This window comes from Pelodiscus sinensis, chromosome 9 (genome assembly GCF_052426305.1).
Source record: "Pelodiscus sinensis isolate ZL-2025 chromosome 9, ASM5242630v1, whole genome shotgun sequence".
Taxonomy (NCBI): Eukaryota; Metazoa; Chordata; order Testudines; family Trionychidae; genus Pelodiscus; species Pelodiscus sinensis.
Window position 1 is genome coordinate 20,443,569 of NC_143060.1, and position 16,337 is coordinate 20,459,905.

The 16,337-nt window shown below is 42.4% G+C and overlaps 1 protein-coding gene across 1 annotated transcript in view; it reads left to right on the forward strand.

The window, feature by feature from the left end:
• Positions 1-16,337, forward strand: part of PDE4B (phosphodiesterase 4B) — a 413,469-nt gene that overhangs the window by 40,862 nt on the left and 356,270 nt on the right. The window contains exons 2-3 of the mRNA XM_075936176.2: positions 9,015-9,124; positions 13,047-13,282. Of these exons, the coding sequence (XP_075792291.1) occupies positions 9,083-9,124; positions 13,047-13,282 (278 nt within the window). The 5' untranslated portion in view covers positions 9,015-9,082. The remainder of the gene's footprint in view (positions 1-9,014; positions 9,125-13,046; positions 13,283-16,337) is intronic.

Consider the following 16,337-nt stretch of genomic DNA (forward strand, 5'->3'; position numbering starts at 1 on the left):
GGTCCTGACCCCCACCCCGGACAGACAGTTCTCAGGGGTGCCCCACTTGCAAAGCAGTCCTGGCTTGGATTGCCCGGAGTACCCACACTGGGCACATCACAACACTCGGCCATCAGACCGGCTGCACTTGCCGCAGGCTACCATCTGGGGAGAGAGGGCAATTGGGGGGGCTGCAGGAGCGCTTCCACCCCCAGAAGCCCGCAGAGCCAGCCCACTCCTCCCCATCGGGGGCGCGTACCCCATTCCTCCCTCACCTCCTTCCACTTACCCTTCCCTAGCCCCTCTTCTTGACGTACAAAATAAAGGACAATTGTGTTCAAAAATGGAATCTGTCCTTATTTAACAAAACTGGGGGAGACTGGGAAAAGGAGGTGGGAGAGGGGAAGAGAGAGGCTGGGAGAGGGGAGGGCAACTACAATGATCAGGGGTTGGGAACAGGTCCCATATGAAGAGAGGCTAAAGAGACTGGGACTTTTCAGCTTAGAAAAGAGGAGACGGAAGGGGACAGGATAGAGGTCTCTAAAAGCAGGAGTTGGGTGGAGAGGGTGCATACAGAAAAGTTCTTCATTAGTTCCCATAAAGAAGGACTAGAGGACACGAAAGGAAAGGAATGGGTAGCAGGCTTCAAACTAGTAACAGAAAGTTGTTCTTCACAAAGCAAAGAGTCAATCTGTGGAACTCCTTGCTGCAGGAGGCTGTGAAGGCTAGAACTAGAACAGAGTTTAAAGGGAAGTGAGATACAGTGATGGAGGTTGGGTCCATGGAGTGGTATTAGCCAGGGGGTAGGAGTGGTGTCCCTGCCCAAGGCTTGTGGAAGGCTGGAGAGGGATGGCACGAGACAAATGGCTTGGTCACTGTCTTCGGTCCATCCCCTCCAGGGTCCCTAGGGTTGGCTGCTGTCTACAGACAGGCTACTGGGCTAGATGGACCTTTGGTCTGACCCAGGACGGCCATTGTAAGCTCAGGGCTCATGGTCGGGGGTCTCAGTGGACCACCTTGATTTTCATGCACACCAGCTCCTGGGTGGCCAGGCTGGCAGCTCTCCTGCCCTAGCCGGCCACTTTCCTGTGCCTAGTGCGGAGGTCGTGGACAAGGTCCACGATGTCCACACTAGCCCAGGCGGGTGCCCACCTCTTGCGGTCCCGGGCAAGCTCCCGGGAGCCGCCAGCCTGGTCCCGGGAAGAGGGGGAGAGCTGGGGGGCATCGGGTGGGTGGCTCGATCCATGCCAGGTGCAGGGTCTGCTGGCTGGGTGCTGGCAGGCTTGCACCTGGCACGGGCACCGTAGCCAGCCCATGCCCCTTTAAGGGCTCCGGGGCCAGGAGGGGGGCAGACGAGTTTCCCTGGTGTTGGCCAGAGTGGCCACCTGGGAAACCTGGGGAGGGCTAGCCTCCCACTAGTTCGAATTAAGGGGCTACACACCCCTTAATTCGAACTAGCTAGTTCGAACTAGGCTTAATCCTCGTGGAATGAGGATTACCTAGTTCGAACTAAGCGCTCCGTTAGTTCGAATTAAATTCGAACTAACAGAGCGCTAGTGTAGCGCCTATGAAAGTTAGTTCGAACTAACTTTGTAGTGTAGACATACCCAAAGATAGCCTAGATCAGGGATCTCAAATTCCCAGACCGCGGGTCATCCCAGGCCAAAGCAATTCTGAAGTCTGGCCTAGAAGTTCCTGTGGGCCAAGGTGTGGGGGTATCTATTCCCATTCTCCAAGCTCCATCCTCTTCCTCCTTTGGTACCGTTGCCCCAAGGATGCAGCTTTGGGTATAACGGGGGAGTGGAGGTGGTGGCTCATGTTTCCTCAGAGATCTTGGGCCTACATGGAGGTCCTACAAGGTGGGTACATAACTTGTTGGAAAGTTGTTTCCAGATTGGTTCTCAATCCAGTTGGAAGACAATATTGAGTGGAGTCATGTAGGTGTCGGTCCTGGGTCTGCTTCTGTTCCATATCTTCATTAATGATTTAGATAATGGCACAGAGATCATGCTTATGAAGTTTGTGGACAATTCCATGTTGAGATAGTTCCTTCCTAAGTGGAATACTTTGTATTTACCCTTATTGAATTTCATCCTATTTACTTCACACCATTTCTCCAGTTTGTCCAGATCATTTTGAATTTTAATCTTGTCCTTCAAAGCATTTGCCAACTATCAGTTGCACACATATAACATGGGAAATGACTGCCTAGAAAGGAGTACTATTGAAAAGGGTTTGGGGGTTATAGTGGATCACAAGCTAAATGTGAGGCAATGGTATAACACAGTTGCAAAAGAAGAAAACATTATTCTAAGATTTATCAGGAAGAATTTTGTAAGCAAGACACGAGAAGTAATTCCTCCACTCTACTCTGCTCCGATCAGCCCTCACCTGAAGTACTATGTCTAGTTCTGGGTGCTACATTTCAGGAAAGATGCAGAGAAATTGCAGAAAGTCCAGAGAAGAACATTAAAAAATGACCTCTGAGAGAGAGATGGGTTTGTTTACTTTGGAAAAGATAAGATTTGGGGGTGGGTGGAAATAGATGTAAGTTTTCGAGCACACAAAAATTGCTATAATGAGTAGAAAAATTGTTCCTTTTAACCTCTAAGGTTAGGAAAGTAAGTAATGGGCTTAAATTGCACCAAGGGAAGTTTAGGTTGAACGTTAGGAAAAACTTCCTAACTGTCAGGGTACTTAAGTACTGTGGCAATTGTTGCCGGCACACAGTGCCCGAGGGGGGGCAACAGCTGGGTTCGTTGCCCGGTGTGCGCGCTCCAATAAACACAACGGTGTGGAGAAGCAAAAAACGTTTATTTGAATGTTCAAATAGGTGCGAGGAGACCAGACATCTCAAATCAAACACACCAACGTAAGCAGTTTTCCCTCCTTATATACCCAGGTTGTTTACTTGAAGGAAGATAGTGAACTGTAGCAAGTTTCCCACACTGGGACTTGTTCCTCCTCCTCCCCCTCTACAGAAACACATCTGAATTCTTCTTCTATACTACTGCTGATAGTAACTAGGCAACTTCAAGGTCTTGCTGTTCCCAGCTGTTAATGAGCTAGAGAAAAGTTATGTCTGGGGGGGGGAAGGGCTTTTAGGGTGCTTGGGCCTAGAGCGGGGAGGCTTCATCGATCCTTGTGATCGTCCACTCCCCCGAGTTACCTAGGATCATGTCCAGTGACCCCAACACAATTATTGAGGGAGCTTGTGGAATCTCTCGTTAGAGCTTTTAAGATGACGTTAGGCAAGCACTTGTGAGGAATGATCTCATTTTTCAGTCTTGTCTTGTCTAGATGATCAGCTGTGCTACCTTCCAGGCCTGTGCTTCTATGATACAGAACCTCTCCACAGCCTTTGTCTTATTGCTTTGTATTTAGTGAGGTCTGGAACTTTCAATCTTCATTTAAAAAAAAAAAACCTTTTATATATAAGTATTGTTTTAAAAATATATACAATTGACACAGCAAGATGGATTGCAACTCAAATTCTGAAAATTGAATTAGCCACTAGTTTAATAATTGTGCAAAGAACGAGATGGCTAAGGTCCTTCAGAAATAACTACACACGAGAGAATAAAAATCCTCACAAAATATTATTTTAAAAAAGTCAGCATTTGTGTTTAGAACATAAGAACATAAAAACAGCTATACTGTGTCAGACCAAAGGTCAGTCTAGCCCAGTAACCTGTCTGGCAACAGTGGCCAATACTAGATGCCCCAGAGGAAGGGATCACAACAGATAATCCTCACTTGACCCCTCCCGTGTCACCCATCTCCAGAGAAACAGAGGCTAGGAATACCATTCCTACCCATCTGGCTAATAGCCATTGATGGACCTAAACTCCATGAAGCTATCTAGCTCATTTTTGAGCCCTGTTAAAGTTCTAGCCTTCACTGCATCCTCTGGCAAGGAGTTCCACAGGTTGACTGTGCGCTGAGTGAAGAAAAGCTTCCTTTTGTTTGTTTTAAACCTGTTGCCTGTTAATTTCATTTGGTGACCCCCTGTTGCAGGGCCGAATGATGGATGAAGCCCTGCAGAGTGGTAAGAGGCAATTTATTTGGTTACAGCATCCAGACCGCTCGTTCCCCTCCGCCTCACGACCATCCAAGTGAGCCCTAAGTTATGGTTATAGCATCTTTTATCTCTACCCTTCTCTTGGTACCTGCCCTATCCCTTTCTTTCCGAATCATCCTTTTGTTTCCTAGTATAGTGAGGATTATCCCTTCCTGGACCCGACCTCTTTGTTTACTAATATGGAGAAGCTACTTTTGCCCAGACCCTACCTATTGATTCCTTACATGGTGCATTTTGAAGCCGTATTTTACTGGCAGCAGATTGGGTAACTGAATGGCCTAACTTACAATAAGGCCCCAAATTAGAGAACTTTGTGGCTTAATTTACGAGAGGACGCTACTCCTGAGGCAATCCTTGTATTGCCCTTTTTCCTGTTACACAGGGGGCCCCCCCATGCAGCTGAGGTTCGTCTTGCTTTCAAGCTGGGTTTCTGCGGAGAATTATGAAGGCAGGCTCTTATGCCTGGATCCTGCCTTCAGCTCCCTTTAGACCAGATCCAGCGCTGAGACCCCCTTTATTCCTGTAACCACAACCTCTAGTTCTTATATTGTGGGAATAGGTAAATAACTCTTCCTTAGTCACTTTTTCTGTACCAGTCATGATTTTATAGACCTCTATCATATCCTCCCTTAGGGTACGTCTAGACTACATGCCTCTGGCGACAGAGGCATGTAGATTAGGGTACCGGACATAGTAAAATGAAGCGGTGATTTAAATAATCGCCGCTTCATTTAAATTTACATGGCTGCCGCGCTGAGCCGACAAACAGCTGGGATGAGGCATACCTGGGTGGTCGACAAATACCTTTGATGTCGGCAGGGGAGCGTCCAGACTATCGCGCTGAGCCGACAAACAGCTGATCAGCTGTTTGTTGGCTCAGCGCGGCAGCCATGTAAATTTAAATGAAGCGGCGATTATTTAAATCGCCGCTTCATTTTACTATGTCCGGTACCCTAATCTACATGCCTCTGTCGCCAGAGGCATGTAGTCTAGACGTACCCTAAGTCTCCTCTTTTCTAAGCTGAAAAGTCCAAGTCTTTTAAGATATTACCTGCTTACATTTCAGCTACAGAGATTTTTTTTCATGATGTTGCAGTGATGGCTGTCTGATTCTCCACTTGTATAAAGGGTTTGCCTATTTAAATAAAGGTTGTGTGTTTTGGTTTAAGTATTTCAGTGGGCTGGGAGAAAGGGTTAGCTCTTCTCTCTTTTTTCCTCTCTCTTTTGCTTTTGTGATTTGATTATTTGTTAGCAAGCGTGTTAATCATCATATTGTTTTATGAAGAAATTCAAATAAAAATGTGACCTGTTTGGCTTTACTTAGGAGTGATTCCATCAATTGCACAGTTTGTTAGAGGTTCTTTTTCACCCACACCTTCCTTTCATTATCAACTGTTTCATTTCTCCTTTTGCTGACATTTCAATCACTTCTCATTTTATCAGCACGGCATTATATCACTAGCCCTGCAGATGAGACAGGAGAGAGTCTTCTTTTTTGACTATAATGCCTGCTGCTAGCTGGAAATGAATGTGTGATTGAGAGCTTTATATGACGTATCTTGCCTTTGTCACCCTGAGGTGTTAGCTACACGGTGTGGCTTTTAGCTATGGGGCACAATGTGCTTTAAAATGGGATGTGGTAATCACTTATACTGGCCTTTCTTTTAAATCACAATGTGCTGTGATATGTGGGCTTTACTGCAATTTAATTTCCATGGTAAAGACAGAGAGAGGTCGTGAGCAGATGGTTCAGCAATTGATTTACTTTCTCTTAGTGATGTACAGGACAGTTGGATAAGGTGTATGAATAGCTTGAGCTTTTTTATGAATGTAACACGGCTTGTAATAGAATTCAGGGTTCTCTGTAGTGCAAAAATTTATTTTTTATATCACTTTCAATCCAAATATGTGGGAAATAGAATCTATAGGTAGAGACACTAATATTTTTCTGCAGAATAGAAGCCCTGATCTCTTACTCTCCAGAATCATGGGGGGGCCAAAAAGGATCCTAGATGGATAATCCATGGAGATGTCACTCCCTTGCTGCTGCCTCCTCCCCTTCCCCTGCCTCATCCCCTTCCCCCATGAAGACTTTCATTCAGGCTGAGAAGCCTGTAGCTCATTTCACTAAAATACCCATTAAATCTATTTGTAGATGCAATTAACTTGGACAGAAATGTTCAGTGTTCCACTTGGCACTACTTGAAGATGCATGTATCAGAATAAAATTGTCCTTCCTTATTGTATTCTTCTATATAAAAATCATTGGAGAAAATTCCCTAACTGTGTACTTAGACAGATTTTGTGTAGCCCTAGGCAAGGTCATAGGTATCCGGGTTTAGGTTGTGATGCCACTACATAAATTGCAAGGATGGGCATAAAGAATGGATACAGGGCCAAAGCCAGAGAATGCTGGTAAGAAAGAATGCAAGTGTAGTGCAGGTGGAGGGTGTGTTGATTTAGTGGTTTTGTAGACTGTTACCAGAACAATTTGTATGGGGCGTAAGTGGAAATTAAAGCCATGTTCGCAGCAGAACTCCCATATGACAGTAACAGAAAGACTATCTGCCCTCCATGGAGATGAATTACCCTTGTGTTGCAAACAGCTTGTTTTGGCATAAGAGGATGTAATTTATACCCTCATCAATGCATTTGACTCACTATTTGTAGTGGCATCACAGGATGTTTTTAGGTTGTTAATGGGATATGAGCCTTTCATCTCCAGGCTGTTCTCTTAAACGCTGCCCATCTCATTGCCCCTCATGTGTGCTGCAATCAGCAGAATGCTCCAATTTGTGCCATTGGGTCAGTGGTCCTTCTGCAGCTCTAACCCTTACCTCAGCCTCATTTGCTTTGCTCAACATGTATCTTTTGGTCTTCTGCCACAGGATGGGTCTCGCTCTCTGTCTGTACAATACCTCTGCCCTCAGCTCTGAGTGTCTTTTTAAACAGTTTGTTTTGCTCTTCCCCTGTGCTGCTGCAGCAAAGAATATTCAACTATGTGTGATAGTGCTGGTGCTCTTATGGATGAGGATGTCTGGCACGGATCTGAGGACTTTGAAAGCTTTGGCTGATGATGAAAGCGTGTGTGTGTGTTAGAGAGATTTATGAGCCCTTATGGGAATTAAAGCAACTGGAAGCGTGAAGTGCTTGTGTAACAGCTGGGACTGGTATCAGACCCAGCTACATTGCTGGCACCACATGTTAATGTTCTTTGCAGGGTGATCTGCTGTAAGGAGAAAAAGGATATCTGCGTTTCTCATACCATGAGTAGCAGCTGCATGAACATTCAGTCAGTGTAGCATGATAGAATATCTCTCTAGATCTCTATGATGAAACACTTCTTGTTTGCTAACCTGAAACAATTTCCCTTAAACAACTTGGATTTTTTCCTATGTATTATTTCTGTAAATAGTGTGGTGGAGGTGGTGGAATCTGAATGGCATTTAATCTGAGCACAGTTGTTACACTGTCGGAATTTTTGTATCTGCCTTTGAATTGTGAAGTAATAGTACTTTGCATTTTGAAATAGCCTGGGGAGGCTGTCCCAACTGAGCATGTTAGAAATGCCTACCGTCTTTTAGCGAATGTACCCCGCACCCAAATGTACCCCGTACCCGAGTATACCCCATGGGGAGAAACTGCAGGGTTTGAAAGAATGAATATAACCCGCGTGTTATATTAGCTAAAATACGGTAATTCTCAGTGGTTTAATCCTAATTTATGTGTTTGTGATTTTTGTGGACCCTGGCCCACAGTTATGGCTTCATTTCACATGTCTGAACTCCCCACAACTTCAGTATAAGATGAGAGTCTAAGGATCAGTAAATTAAAGGTGAGAAAAATGGGTAGTAGTTAAAAGCTTTCATCATCTTGAGGGATGTTAGCTCTCTAGAGGAATTTAACCAATAGCAGTCTCCACCATAAAAAAACACAACCACAACTTGAACTGCTTGGTCCCTTTTCTGGTTGTCTCAGCAGTGACCTCAGTTAGTGATTGTCCTTCAGCTCTCCTCTCCCCCCAGAGTTAGCCTTTCCAAGCCAGGGTAGAGACATATTGACAGTGTGCGGAAGCTTCCTCCATAGCTGTACTGTTCTGTGAAAAACACCAAGGACTTTCTTTTTCAGAGCTATCCTGAGCACTCAGTTCCTGATAAGAAAGAGTAGGGATTTTAATATCTGGTACTAGTGTTCCCTGGAAGCTGTGCACATGTTTGTCCACTCAGGAAAAATTCAAATGCTGCCCAGTAGAATAGTAGAGGGCCTGCAGTTAGGTTTTGTGTTTTTACTGGTGGTGCATGTTTGCACATGTCTGGGTGCACATAAAAATGTATTCCATACATGGATGGAAGAGATTAGAGAGAACATTGCTGGTCACTCTGGCCAAATTCCTAGGTGAGTAAAGTATTATGTCCTGTCTTCTTCTGCAGTTTCATAAGGTTAGTTATTTTTCATTTTTTTCTGAATACTTTTACCTTAGAGGGGGTTGCAGTATTGAAGTGATGCATGCATATATAATATTGAATAGAGACTTTATATTTGTGAGAGTTGCTATATGAATTAAAACATGAATACAGAGCTGTCTTCTTACTGTTTTATTTTTTTAATTGGGGCCAGTTTACTCAAACCTGAGTAAACTTCTGAGTAATGACTTGTTAAACTAAATATGAACTGCAAGGTCAATTTGGTCCTATTACTAAAGTAGTTACAAAACTTATGTTCCCAAACTGCGAGAACACTGATTTTTTTTAAAATGATCTCATTGCTAATTAAATTATTATTTTACAAATGGAGTCTTATGCTTTTATGTAATTTTGCACTTAGCATCCTTATGCTTGGACTTCTGAAGAGCATTTTGTGAAAACACTGTTAGCTGTAAGCCTGCTAACTGTTACCAATCAGCAATCTAGCTTATTAACTCAAGAATACAAAGGCTTCCCACTTTTTCTTGTAGGTTGACTGGGGAAAAATTGGATTGAACAAGAGTGGTTGGCACAAACAAGTGCATTTTTCATCTCTATAATGAAGAAAAGCAGAAGTGTCATGACGGTTACAGCAGACGATGTAAGTTGTTGTCGGTTTAAGTCAAGGTTTATTCATTCGTGTGTGTGTGTGTGTGTGTGTGTGTGTGTGTGTGTGTGTGTGTTTTCAGAACAGAGCACACAGCCTTATCCTCGTTTCACATAGACTGGCTTTACACTGGAGCGACTTGTATTTCTTGGAATTACTCATACATTATAGTAGTGGAAGTGAGAAGAGAGTACGGTCAATTGATTTAAAAAAACACATGTATTTGTAGCATTTTTACAGCACTCACTACTGGGGTTTCGTAATATTCCATGTGCTGGTGTTTCTGTCCCCTCTACTCCCTTTGCCACAATAATCCTTTATTAATTAAATTACAGTTCCTAGTCTCACAAGAAATGCATCAGTTTGTAATTATGGCAATGAGAATCACAGCAGTAATTGCCTCGTTTGTTACAGCTTGGGATCTTTACGCATTAGGTGATTTTTCATTTTTATAGAAAGGTACAATGAAAGTATGAAACCTAGCACTTCATGTAGCTTGCTGCAATTTTTATATAATGTTACATGCTTGGTATCACTCCACTCTAATACCAGCAGCCGAGCCTGACTGCTTCTCTCTCCCCACCAGTGGAGCTGACAAACTCGCTGGGCCTCTGAGCAAGGTAGGGGGACGGTGGCTTATGAGTCGAAGGGGCTCGGCTGGAGTTAGCTTTGCATGGACGGCCCTCAAAGCCGCCTGGAGTACACCAAGTGGGGCTTCAGTAGCAATTTAAGTGGTTTTGAGGCTCCGGCTGGCACTGCTGTTACAGTAGTGGTGGTGGCTGGGAGCCCCAGGCCCTTCTGATTTACTGTGCCCCATGGCAGCTGCCCTGTTTCTGTCCTGTTGGCCTGCTCTCCCCACCATTAGCATTGTCCTCAATATAGCCAATTCCCCAATAAGTATAAATCTAAGAGGGCAATTTTAATGTATTTATTTTCTCTCTCTCATGCGCATGTATCTACATGTATTATGCATATATAGAGAGAATGTGTAAACGCATTAAAATGACCCGGACTTAAAATGGTATCTGTTGGGGAACTAGCTGCCATTAGGACAGCGCAAAAGAGATACAGAACTGCTCACCTGTAGGTCACCTGTTTGAATCTAAGGCTAAATGTTTCTGTCTGATGGAAATTTGGTAATCCCCTCCAGGGGCGAACTGGACCGGTGAGATACTGGGAATTTCCCGGTGGGCTGTCATATCTACCCATGATGGGCCTCCATTGCCCCGCGCTCCGAGTGGCTCTGCATCCATGCTTTATGCAGCGCACGGAGCCTGACCCGACTCTTGTGCTGCGTGCCGGACGTGATGCAGGGAAAGGGAGCGAGTTTTGAGGGGCATGCAAGGGTGACGTCATGGGGAGGGCTGTTCCCAGGCCTGTTTTGATTGCCAGTCCGCTCCTGATCCCTTCCATAAGATGAGTTTGATGGGGTTCGGTTCCTGCTCTCACATCATGAATTCTCCACCATGTTTTACAGCTCGGTACTACTTAGCAACTCATTAAGGAGGCCAAGAACTGGTCCTGGTGATTGAACTGCCTCTGCCAGCCACAGAAGACTCTCTCTTCCACTTTACACAGAGTGCAGTGGTTGACAAGTGTCTAGAGCTTGCCATTCAGTGGCTCTGTCACCTTCCGTCACCAGTACTGTCAAGCCAATGCCTTTTATCATAGAACTTCACCTGTGTTTCCCTCTCTGTGGTTCACACCAGGAGTTCCAATCAGGCCTCCAGTGATAACTTGCCTCTGGGCAGGTACCCTTGTCTCATTCTCCTCTGATCAGGAGTTGTAAGACCAGTTTTAAGAGAGATCAATTATCTGTCTTGCTTTCTCTCCGAGGACTAGGAACAGTGCATTGCCAGAAGTTACATGTTATCTCACACAGCACTTTCTTAGGAAGCACACTTATTCTTAATGTAAAAGCATTACTGAAAAAAACCTTATTAAAACAATAAACAGATGTAAACCCCCAGTAAACATACCTAGAGTCACCCATCAATCTTATGGGGCCACAGTAGACCAAATCTTTCCGACGCTTCTGCAAGAGTTGTGGGTTCCTCCTGTCCATTTTCTTGATCATCAAGAGGGACTTTGTTCCTGATGGTATTTGAATCAGATGCTGTACTATGTCCTCCTGCCCCACCTGGAGCAGCTCACATCCCATTTCAAAAGCATGTTCAAACACACAACACACCCCAGGTCATCTCCTCAAAGTGAGGAAATAGTATAGGCTGGGCCATCCAGTCGGTAGGTATATGGGGTCTGGCATCACTTACCAGATTATGTTCTGTTGGGGCCGTTTTTCCATAGCTAGCTGAAGTTGATCCTTTTCCAGGTCTGTATTCTCTTGCTTGGAGCTGCAAGCATCTGGGCTTACGGATGCAATCTTTCCCTCTTCAGCCACAAGTTCCCTTGCTGTAATGATCAATCTGTCCATGATCCAAGTGGCAGTGGTGCTTTTGATCTGGATGGAGTATGGTTGCTGCATATGCAATTGCCCACTAACATCCTTCTGAGAGCAAGAATTGAACAGTCAAGAAAGGCATATTAAGAGTACTCTGATTAGTATAAGCCAGACTACAGTTAGAAAGAGCATCGATCATGCACACTGCTTCATAGAATCTTAAGCTGATCATGCAGAAAATTAGATATTGAATGCTGTAAGTCAAAGAGGTGGCTGGAGATTTTAAGATAGTATCTCCTACCATTCACAAGACCCTATCAAAATGTCTTTGATAAAGGAATTCTTTCATTATACAACTCACACTTTGCTAAAAGCGTGAACTGTTTAATGAAAGAATTTCTTTACCAAAGACATTTTGATAGTATGTGATTGCCTTTCACTTTAGATGCAAAGAGTACACACAACTACCACAGAATTTGCTATAGAGCATGTATTTGCCATCTGAGCTGGTCATGGAAAATCTTAATGGAATCCACTGGCATGGTGAAAAGGTAGTGTCTTGCAACCCAAGTATGGTCAATTTCTGCATAGAGGGGAATAGCATCATGTGATTTTTTTTCCTTGAAGTTTCTAAGAATTAGAGATGGATGGTAATCAGTGTTACAGCTCTAAATATTATTAAATTTTTGAAAGGTTCAAAATTTGAACCTAGATTTCATGTTTTGCATGTGATTCAATTTATTATTTACAGTTCTGAATCAAAACCTCAGGTCAGAATGCCCTAGAACTTTCAAGGTGTTCCAGATTTGAGGCAGGTCTGATTTCTAACCCAGAAATACTTCTGGCTTAGCTATGAAAGGATGGAAACTAGCTTCTAGGACTTAGTGATACTTGGGAGTCAAACCAGTAGAAGTTTGAAAGCAAGACCATTGCTGATTAGAAATTTTCTCTTGAGAGTTGCCCACATCATTTTAAGGTTTCTCAGCTGGGAATCTGTCCCAAATAGTAGATCATGGGTGATTCCGGTCATAGCACAAACTTTGAGGTCTTTATCTTCCGTATTTGATATAAATAATGCAAAGCGTGGTGAGCTATGATGATTCACAGAGAAGGGAGATAACTGGCAATTCATGAATTTATGGTGTATAGAAAAGGGTGGTATTTTGGATGAACATTGAATGGACCTTTTTATAGGAAAATTTAAATTTTGAAAGTTTGCCATGTGATGTGGTCTGTTCAGCTTTGGAACATTCCTGCTTAAGTTCAACTTACAGAATTGAAGAATTAATTCTAGTTTGTAGGTATTCTGTCAATTTCATATGTGAATTGCAAATGTTCACAAAAGGTTGTAATATGATAGTAGTTAAATTTTTCTGTAAGTGAAGAATAAACATCAATTTTGTGATTAGTTCTATTCTCCAAAATACCAAATATTTATGAAATTAAATTAATTTCTAGTATTCTTTCCTTGTGAAAAAATGTATTTGCATAATTTTGATGAATTTTCTCTTTCAGATTGCTAAAGATTACTTAGAATGTGGCCTGAGCAAGTCATACAGTACTTCTAGTAATACCCTCGGCATAGATCTCTGGAGAGGAAGAAGGTGTTGCTCATGTAATTTGCAGTTACCACCATTGTCTCAGAGACAAAGTGAGAGAGCTAAGACACCTGACGGAGACATCATCTCTAGACCAACAACTTTGCCTTTGCTGACACCACCAAGTATTGCCATCACCACTTACCAGGACTGGTAAATTGTTTCATATTTTTAAAATACTGTTGTATGTGTTTGGCTTTTTTAAAACAAGCCCTCAAGTTTTTTGGGGGAGGGTGGGGAGGGAAGGAAGGGGATATAAAGGTTAAAATTCTAAAATCAGCATTTATCAACCAGTACCACATTATGATATCTGAGATATATTGCAGTTGTTTCCTATCTCTCTACTACAAGTGTTGTGAATTTTGATTTTGTGGTGGTAACTTAATATTCGGCTGATGAAATTACTAACTTTTATTACACTGTGTGGGTTGAACAACTGTAAAAAAAATTCTTTGGTTTAAATATAGCAGAGTAGTAAAAATGCTTATAAATACGTAACTGCAGGATTGCCTGTATGTTAGAAATGACCGTCAGAAGTTATTTTATGTAAGCAGTAGGATCTTTCTGGTTTTGAGGTTTAAGAGACTTTGAAATCCAACATTAAGGGACTTGTTTTATGGAAAATAAAATTAGTCACCTCTAGTCAAGAGCTCTTATCTTTACAGCCTTCTGTTCATTAAAGTTTCCTTTCTGTTTCTTCCCCTGTGCTCACTGAGGTGTGATTTATAATCTAGTCTTGTGATGAGAAATTGAGGGGGGTGTTAGTGTCATTCTGGAAACTAGGTATGCCAATTATAACTTAATGTTTTGTTACTTGTTTAACTGACAAAATCTTTGTTGGGAGTAAGGAATATTAAAACAGTTAACATCTGTGGGGTCCTACCACCTGGTCTGCCGGCTCCTCCACAGCTGCTCTGACCTGACGCTACTGGATACCGGCAGAATTTAATAGCAAGGGCTTGGTAACCAGGGAGCATACAAGTAAGCTGCATGCTTACTGATTAACTGTTTAACATTGTAGTGGGAGGCAGATATCAAATAGGTGTGTCTCTTAGCTAGAACCCAGCTTGATATTGAAAGGATGTGCTCTAATTCCTTGGTAAAGAAGAGGAACAATGTATGTGAACATCCCAGGACACCTGTCAAAGCTTCACCTGGAGAATTGCGGCTTCCCATCTCATAGCTGCTCCCTAATGGTATTCATGAAAGAAAGACTGACCACTGGAAGTGTCCATAAAGAGCTGTCTAACCACACTAGTGATATGTGGGGAGTCTGAATTGGTCATGAAATCTATGTGTATGAATTAGTTTTGGCTCCAAAGAGCCAGCTGAGCTTCTTACATTCAGATTTATTTATCTCTGCCTTCTGTTTTTTTACTGTTTTTTGTTTTTTATATGGCTCATTTACCCACTGAGTTCCAGTCTAGTGGGTTACTGGACCGTGCGGTATTCACATCTATTTTAAAAATTAGTAACACTAATTTAAAACATAGATGGGTTAGAAATGTTGATGTCTGATAACTGTTGGCCTACTCTGGAATATATTGAGAGTCAAGAATTAGAGTTTAAACTTTCACATGCAGCTGCAAGGGATGTACCTTGCAAATTAATGATCAATAAGTCATCTACCCATTGTTGCAACTCCACTTCCATTATAAAGCTCTCTTTTCATATGCTTGTACTTTCTCAAATTTTGGTCAATCTTTCTGTACTTGGTTTCAGCCAAAGGATGAAAGTTGGTTATTTTCCTGCCATCATGACATATTTTGTTTTCAAATGCAAAGTCTCTGGGTCTTGTGGAAGATCCTCAAACGCAACATTGAATATGTAAATATCTTTTAGGCTTTGATAAATCTTATGCTGGTAAACCAAAGATTTACTCTGGAGAAATGTAAAAGAATAAATCCCATTCTTTACAAATGTATTTGAAAGGCATTAAAACCACAGGCATAATTTTTCATGATTAATGTGCTCTGCTGTAGCACCTCATCTCTCCTTTATCCTACTTCTTTTCATCTGTACAACTTCTTATGACTCTAGGAAAGAAAATGTGTTTTCATTTCACTGCATTATGCAATTTATGTTGTCTAGTACTTGAAGCCTTTTCAATGTAGGGTCAGAGTAAGATGCATAAAACATACTGGATCAAACTCAGGCTCTGCCATTTGTTGATTGAACTTATAGAAGTCAATGGGGAGTACCTTGTTATGTCAGGACTGAATTTTGCCCGTTTAGTTCAAATAACAGTGGGCCCAAAAAGATTATTGCTACTATGACAGCCACAGTGATAAGTACCTGAAGCTAAATAATGGTGCCTGTCTGTCACATTCTTCTCAAATAAGCATTGTTGTCTTAACTGAGCTCACTCACGTTAGCGTATGCCTTTGAATATAATCAATTTTAACACTCTCTATTTCTTATTAAAATTCAGAGCAACACGTCGTTTTCTGGAGTAGTGTAATGCAGCCTTTTGTTATCGAAACTTAAAGAAAGTATGAACCAGCAAGGAACAACCTTTGTACCACCATCATCTGTGACTACTAATTAGGTTTAATAATTTGTCACCCAGCATAATGTGCTAAATTCTATATACATATAAAAAGAACAATCCCTACCCTCAAGACCTTGTAATACACAAAAAACCAGAAAGAAAAATGAAGAATGGTGGAATAGGTACAATATATAAGCAAAATGGTCAAGCTCTTGGTTGGTCATGATTAAGGCTACAATTTTGGCATGGAAATTTTTAGTAGATTTCACAGGAGAGGTGCAGGGATGAAATTATAGGTTGTGGTCAGGTAGCAAATAAAATAGCTTTTGCTACATCAGCATACACATGTGTATAGCATGGGTTTTGAAAAGTGAGTTTGAGGGGCAGGAGTTGGAAAATTAACCCACCCGTGTTCCTGCTCTGGGCATTACAACATGAGGTCTTGGTGTTACTCAAATTCAGCCTATTCCTCTCTCTGCCTCTATCTGCAGAGGGGTAGATGGGCCAAACTCAAGAGGTATTGCAATATAGCACACAAGATTGAAGCTGTGATAGACATGCAGCCATGTTAGTCTGGTCTAACTGAAACAAAAGACAGAACTATGTAGCACTTTAAAGACTAACAAGATGGTTTATTAGGTGATGAGCTTTCATGGGCCAGACTCACTTCCTCAGATCAATTTGTGGAAGAAAATTGGCACGACCATATATACCAAA